Source organism: Bactrocera tryoni, chromosome 5 (genome assembly GCF_016617805.1).
Source record: "Bactrocera tryoni isolate S06 chromosome 5, CSIRO_BtryS06_freeze2, whole genome shotgun sequence".
NCBI classification, from domain to species: domain Eukaryota; kingdom Metazoa; phylum Arthropoda; class Insecta; order Diptera; family Tephritidae; genus Bactrocera; species Bactrocera tryoni.
The window spans coordinates 48396384-48404480 of record NC_052503.1 but is presented as its reverse complement, the minus strand read 5'-3'; the positions used below and the strand labels follow the sequence as shown (position 1 = coordinate 48404480).

The 8097-nt window shown below is 36.0% G+C and overlaps 1 protein-coding gene across 11 annotated transcripts in view; it reads left to right on the top strand.

Moving 5' to 3' along the window:
- The first annotated feature begins 1020 nt into the window (after positions 1-1020).
- Positions 1021-8097, top strand: part of LOC120776863 (formin-binding protein 1-like) — a 164210-nt gene continuing 157133 nt past the window's right edge. For all 11 annotated transcript variants that reach the window (XM_040107919.1, XM_040107916.1, XM_040107918.1 and 8 more), the window contains exons 1-2: positions 1021-1161; positions 2473-2774. In XM_040107919.1, coding sequence (XP_039963853.1) covers positions 2751-2774 — 24 coding nt within the window. In that variant the 5' untranslated portion in view covers positions 1021-1161; positions 2473-2750. The remainder of the gene's footprint in view (positions 1162-2472; positions 2775-8097) is intronic.

Sequence of the window (8097 nt, the reverse complement as noted above, 5' to 3'; positions counted from 1 at the left end):
ACGCCCACAAAATGGCGGAAACCGAAAACCTATAAAGTGTCATAACTAAGCCATAAATAAAGATATTAAAGTGAAATTTGGCACAAAGGATCGCATTAGGGAGGGGCATATTTTGACGCAATTGGTTTGGAAAAGTGGGCGTGGCCCCGCCCCCTACTAAGTTTTTTGTACATATCTCGGAAACTACTATAGCTATGTCAACCAAACTCTATATCATCGTTTCCTTCAGGCATTTCCATATACAGTTCAAAAATGGAAGAAATCAGATAATAACCACGCCCACCTCCCATACAAAGGTTATGTTGAAAATCACTAGAAGTGCGTTAACCGACTAACAAAAAACGTCAGAAACACTAAATTTTACAGAAGAAGTGGCAGAAGGAAGCTGCACCCAGGCTTTTTTTTAAATTGAAGATGGGTGTGGCGTCGCCCACTTATGGACCAAGAACCATATCTCCGGAGCTACTAGACCGATTTCAATGAAATTCGGTATATAATATTTTGTTAACATCCTGATGACATGTACAAAATATGGGTGAAATCGGTTCACAACCACGCCTTCTTCCAATATAAAGCTATTTTGAATTCCATCTGATGCCTTCTCTGTATAATACGAGTATAAACATTAGGAACCAATGATGATAGCGGAATAAAACTTTACAAAAATACGGTATTTGAAAAATATGTAAATGACGTATTATGAAATCTCGATTATCACTTTACCATGCGAGAGAATAAAATGTTCGATGACACCCGAACTTAGCCCTTCCTTACTTGTTATTGTTAATAATTGATATATACTCAAGGTATTCAATATGAAAACCCGGGTTCTAATTGGACTTTACAGCATGGAATTTGTCTATCTCAAAATACATTATAAACCAAATACATTTTCAATTCGAATCACACCCAAAATGCAACCCTAATTGCGTTTGTTGGCTTGGCCGCACTGGCACTGCCAGTGTTCACGAAAACCTGATAACCAAGAACGAGTCAGTTTTCGAGTGAATTTGCAGGTAAACGGGGTGTTAGCTGCGGCAAGTCGTTTGCAACGCCGCGTTATTGTTGTTGTGTTTTAAGTGATTGGTGAAAAAATTTCCATGGATAAAGTTATTGGATGCGAAAATCTATAGTGCTTAACAAAATTTTCTGTAAAAAATTGTGAGTTTCAAGTGCCAACCAATAAGGGCGGTGCCTTTGAGGATGGGAAATAATTATAAAAAGCAGAGTAGCTGTGGTACAATTCATGAAAAATCTTAGAAGACGGGTGAATCACACGCATATACATATACAATTGCACACCTGCGAACGGTGGTGTGAAGTAAAGAATCTGTGGGAATCAACGAATGAGAAGTAAATACAATAAAAAGCATAAAAATAACGAAAAGAGAATTGTCGATTGCAGTTCCATGCAAATGTGCGAAATTTTCTGAACCCATCAATTTTTGTATTCGTTTGCAGAATACGCTCATTAAATAATAGAGCTTATTGTGTTGAATTCGTGAAGATCGAAATCTTGTGAATTTTATATGCAACTTCTCCAGCGTTTTGCCAAGTGTCATGCTTAAAATTGAATATTAGAAATTCTTGTTTGTATTCTGGCTAAGCTAACTCAAATATGCTGTGTGAATGTTTATAACAAAGTAAAATATTTGAATATATGCAACAAAAGTCATAAAGTGGAATTCTCGTTTGTTTTCATTAAATAAAAACGTCAGTGTTTGAAAAATTCTCGTGTAAAATGCCAAATTTATAGTGAAAAGTGTAAAGATTGTTATGAAACGAATATCTCTAGTAGATAAGTTAAAAAAATTGAATTAAAAGTTCGCCTTTAAGCTAACTTCGTGGAAAAATTTCGTACTATTGTGAAGTTAAACACATTTTTCTTCCTACATCTCAGAATTTTTTACATACACACATCGTACATTCTACGTATGTATGTATATTATTTAAGTCGAGTCGCTTTTAATGGAGTTAGTTGTCGGTTATTACAGCTCTTACGTTTTGTGAACTATATTTATCACTGCGCTTGCTTCCCTAAACTATTTCTGTATACTTTTATTTAATGATCGTAACTTTATAAGTGCAGGAAAAGTCAACAACAAGCAGAAATATTGCTGCATATACATACATACATACATACATATGTATGAAAATAACAACGCGAGCAGTAGTGGAAGTTGTTGTGCCCGCAAAACGAATAGTAGAAACAAGCATAAAACCACCACATTTGTGAGCGTGTGAAGCAATTCCAGAATTGAAACTCAGTTTCGGCTTTATTACCAGTTTACTTTACATATTTTCTTTCCGGTCTTACCTGCATCACGTCTACGCGTCCTACCTGCTCGCCGCTCTTTGCACGTTGCTCGCGTTCCAACGTCTCGCGTTTAAACGTACAAACATACGACTTTTCATTTATTTTTTTTATAGCTTTGGTAAATTAATTACTTTAATATTTTCGTTTTAATATAGCAATTTTCGTGAATTAGAAGTAACTTTTCAAACCGCCTGCTGTTACTGTCGGCGGCTGTGTTCTAACCCACTAACAGCACTAGAGCAGACAACAATTAATATTTTTAGCTCTCAGGACCAGTAAACATATGTACATCCATAGTGTTTAGGAGCGAGTATTATAAATAAAAACAACAGCAAATTGTTGGATACGAAAGGTATTTTTTGTGGATTTACTATCTGGCTTAAATAAAAGAAACGCAAAACTGGCGGACGAACAAGCAGAAAGCGCCAACAAGATGAGTTGGGGAACGCAACTTTGGGTGAGTAAGAAAAAGTGAATTGAAATAAATTTACAAAATTATATTGCATAATTTTAAATTATTATATATGAAGCGGTTGGTTAACAAATATTTAATAGATTACACAACCGAAAAGATTCTAATAAACCTGCAAGTATGTATAATCAGTTGTGCTAAAGGAATTTTTCAAATCGGATCGCTATAGCACACAGCTGTCTTAAAGATTGCCGAACTAAAACCAGTCTTTGTATAGAAACATTATTTATTTGTGCAGAATGATACAGTTTGAAAACTAGGCTTCTTTCTTTTTTATCTGAACGTTACTTGAATGCATTTACATATCCTGGTGTGTAATATAAAGCCCGGATTATATAATCGTGTTTATCACATTCCAGTAACTGCGTGAAATAATTAACTAAAGCAAAATTAATATAAATGTTGTTCAATAAGACCAACTAAAATATGAGACAAACAAATGTGTTATTAACCCATTGTGGCGTCAGCCAACGTTAATGACTTACAAGTGAAGAGACGCCGCTATGAAGTGTGGTGTATCTACTTACATGGCGGCATATTCAGAACTTCGGTTCTTTTTAAATGCGACAGCCAGGCAAAGTGAGAATAAAAAAAATTAAAAAAAAAATGCAAAGGTGGAATGAAAAAATAAACATAATTTTTCGAAGAAGGGGGATGTACATAAAAATATAGAATAAAGTTAATATGTAACTATATTGGGTTCAAATTTAACACCTAAACCTATGGCTAAAAAATAACAAAGCTATTACTGATTGGCAGCTCTCTTTTATGTTCTTCATGATAATGTTAGTATAAATTTTGGCCGTGGGTCGAACTTTGCAGATATTAATGTACTAAAAGCAAGCTATTTTTTTAGAATTCTTATAAGCCGAGTAAGTTCTTTCTTTTTGAGCTCAACTTGTGGTTCTTTTCCAATATGTTACAAATATGTACGTATGTATGTATGTATAATCATATTCATCAAAATATTTCATTGCCTTTAAGCTTGCTTCATTTGTCGCTAAACTGGTTCTACGGCTCTCATGCAAATTTCGTTGAGCCATGAGTTGTGTACATTAGTGTCTCTCTCAGCTGCGTTTCATGCTTGTATCAGTCGCCGTTGGCTCGCGTTCTTGGCCATATTTGTGCTTCCTTTTGCTACATAAGAGCAAAAAACACGTGTGTTTTATTAATAATTTCGCGTTAAACGTTCGCATAACTTTCCATTCTTTATGACCAATTTCAACTCCAATACGACTCAGGTAGTGAAATTTTTTCGTAGTTGCCTTAAAGTTTTTACTTCATCAGTATATATTTAATTTATTGCACCTATCGATTTCGTTTAAAATATTGCAATGATTTTTGCGCAGCACACACGCCAGACACCTCTTTCGAATGCTTCGTGATCTGTGGTAATAAACTACCCTCAACAAATAAGAACGTTACTCATCCCTATATCATTGCCCGCATTTCGCTCCTAACTGGCGTTGTTTCAGTACAGCTGGTCATCTCGTTACCTGACGTGCTCATATGCTCGCAAATGGCTAACCTTTTCATTGTGCTCTGTGCTTCACGGTCTCGGTGTGTTACCATCCGCACACTGTCCCTACCGCTGTGTACGTCTGCCGGCATTCGAGGGTTGTTTACTTCCGTGTTTTCACTGTCGAGCTGGTTTGTGTCACTGCGTGTCGTGCGTCACATACATTTCCATCATGCCTCCATAAGGCATCGCTCGTCTAGACTGTTTAATTTCCGTACTTTGCCGGCTGGCTCTGAAGTGGACACACATATTTTATGGTTTTGTTCTTTTGTGTGGATTTTATGTATTGTTTTTGTTCTACGCGATCCGCAAATTCGTATTTAATTACTCTATTGCAGTGAAATCGCATACGCCGCTGGCCATTTTGGTAATGAATTAAGTGCTTGGCTGATTGGCTGCCTGTGGCTCGCCCGTCGAATGTCAATAAGTGCATTCAATGTTAATGAATACTTATGAGTTCTCGTCTGGAAGATTCTATATTTGCTTTTGTTAAACGTACTCTGCTTGACTCTATTAAATTTAAAGTAATTTCCAGTGACTATATTTTTTAACTATGGACTTACTGCAACTAAGCTGGACCGTGTACCCTACAAATATGCATTATCCCGATCTGTTCCGGTAACGTAGACCCGACTGTCATTGGAACGGGGATAAATTCTTTCCTTTCTTATTGCTTTCACTTCCATCCAACGTTTTGTATTTTTTTTTAATATTCAACAATTTTCATGCATTCTTCGCTCAATTATTTTATAACTTGAACTAATTTCTCTGCTGGAAAAATAATAATTTCTATCTACAAAATTTCACTTCTGACCCCGGCATTTCTTCACGTTTCGTTAACTATAAAGCAAATGTGAAATTATATATTAATTTTTCCACTATTCAAGTTTGTTGTTGGAACGCATATGCACATGTGATCAATGAGCGATCGCTGTCAGCAGCATTAATACACGCGAGAGCAAAAAATGAATAATAAATTGCGAAGAAGAACAAAATTTACATAAATAATTAACAAGTTTGCTGAATGATTTTTATAAAGTGGAATGAAGCACGAAAATTTTGACATAAATAAAACGACATAAATAACAAGAAATAAGAAGAAATAATTTGCAACAACAAACTGACTTGTGAACACTCGCGCATGTGACTCTACCCACTTATCGATGCGAGTATAACGAAAGCGCACAATTGACAGGCAAATAGCGAAAAAAAAACAAAAAACAACGAGTAAACAAACAAACATATTGCACAAACAAATGGAATTGGAAAAAAGCGCACAAAGAAAAGAAATTAACCGAGCTGCTAGCGACGCAAAGCAAACATGACAATCAGTCAAACGCTTGTTGACACATTGCGCGAAGTCACAGCCGGCGAAAATGACAGTTAATTTGAAATTTGCATGCCGCTTATGAATTTCCACATTTCTTTTTAAACGAGTAACGAATATTTGCCTACTTAAGCTTTAAATAGGCGTGTCGAAGCGGGTCAAGCGGCCGGTAATCGCAGCGATTGAAAAATGTGAATTTTTATTGCACAAACACAAATAAAATGTAGAAATGCTTGTTAGCGGACTCGTTGGAATGCACGCGTAAAAGAAAATACATTTCGACTTTCTTCATGGCCTAGCCTGCCGCACTGACATTTAAGCTGCGTACACTGCTAATGGCAGGCGGTCAAGAAGACATTTCACTTTGTTTTGGTTTTTTTAAATTGTTTTTGCATACTGCTTTAAATGCCAGTTGCCTTTACTGCATGCGTGTGCCTGTGTGTTTCAGCTGTTCAATTTACATATGTATGTACATTTGTACATATTTACCAAACATTTTCAATTACTTTTGGTCAATGCAGAATTAAGTTGTCATAATGGCTTAGCATTTTAATGTTTTACAGCCAATAAAAGTGAATTCGCCTGCAACTCGCCATGTGCTTACACATACATACATTATGTACATACATATGTACATATGGTTGTGGGTTTGTTGTTGTGAAAAATAAAATTAGTATGCTTTCGTAGTGCAGTTGAAGTACGCATTATTGCTGACACTTTTGCCTTTGGCTTGTGCATAACTTTGAGTATTTAAAACAAACTTACTTTGCTTATAAAGTTGTGTGGCGCATGCGCACATAATTTATTGTCGCCACGCCAACTGGCTGTGATTTCCATTTTTAAATGTATAAGCTTGGTTGCTTAGTGCAGGCATTTACTGCATCTGGACGCCTTAGGCTTGGTGCTATAATAAAATTTTGTTATTTTTTCGATCTGAAAATGTTCGATCAAACATTATTGCAACCCTGTAATATTCTTTAATAATACGGTACTTACAAACCGTTTTTCCAGTTTCCTAATAATTATTCCTATATTTCTCTGATATAATAGGTTGTCAAAGCGCGTAGTTCTAGTTTTATTCGTCGCATCGGGTCATGCTATACCTTTTTGGAAAGCTCATTTCACGCGCTAACACGTGTTTGATTGATTGTCGTTTCTTTTAAGTCGTCCGTGAGTTATAGCGTCGCAAACATGGAGCAAAATAAAAAAATTAAAATTAATAAAATTTGTGCAGTTTATGGACCCGATGCAATTTCCATTTCCACCGCACAACGATGGTTTCAACGTTTTCGTTCTGGTGTAGAGGTGGTCGAAGATGCGCCACGCTCAGGAAGGCCTGTCGTCGAAAATTGCAATAAAATTGCTGAATTGGTCGAAAGAGACCGGCATAGTAGCAGCCGTAGCATCGGTCAAGAGCTGGGCATGAGTCATCAAAAATTCATTTAAATTTCAATAAAAAAAAAAAATTCAATAAAAATACCGCAAGACTTTTTTGACAAACCATTATGTATGTATATGTGACCTGGTCTACGAAAAGGGAGCTAACGTGCGAAAACTAGTTTTCTGAGAAAAGCTGTTAAAAATAATCGTCAGTTTCTCGTTGTCTCATTAATTGTTCTCCTTTTTTTGACACCTAAGCCCCCTTTCCGTAGACCAGGTCACATATAGCTTTTTTACTCACTTATCAAGACTTTATGAGGATATCATTGCCAGTTTCAAAATTATTAAAATTTTCGTTTTTCAAAAACAAAAATTAAGTAATTCGTCTACATTAATGCTGTCGCCTTTAATGCATTTATGCCAGCGCTTCTTCCAATGCTCGAAACACTTGTCAAACTCGATTTTTGGAATAGCCTTTAGATCTTTTAGCGATTTTCGTCATCTTTGTTTATAGATGTAGGAAAAAGTCACCCGGAGCCATGTCTGAGGAATATGGAGGCTGAGGCATTGTTTCAGTGTTACTTTTGGCTAAGAACAAGCAACTTTTAACAATGAAAATCGCCATGCTCACAAAAACACGTTTAACCTTAGCGGCTATAACAGACAAATTAGGAAAAGAATACAACTGAAAACTGTATCGTAGTTCAGAGGCGCGTGTGGTATATAAACATAATAAGCAAAATTTTTACAATTGAACTCTTCAAACCCGCGAAATTTGACATTATAACCAATTGTTATCTTCTGAACACACAATCGAACAATCAGATAACGGTGTCTTGTAATCTATCTTTTATAGGAATTTTTGGTTATTGTTTAGCTATTTTTAGATTGGAGCGTCTAAGAGAGGCAGTAAAAACTAGACGCATTATAGTATATTGGATTAAATTAAATAAAAAAAAAGGATTGCACCGCGACCTAAGGTCTATTGTGTCCTCTCTTAAGTCACAATGACTCACTTAGCCCCAGCATATCGATAAATTCAAATATACTGCTAGGTGCTATCGAGGCGATGTGTTGCCTAA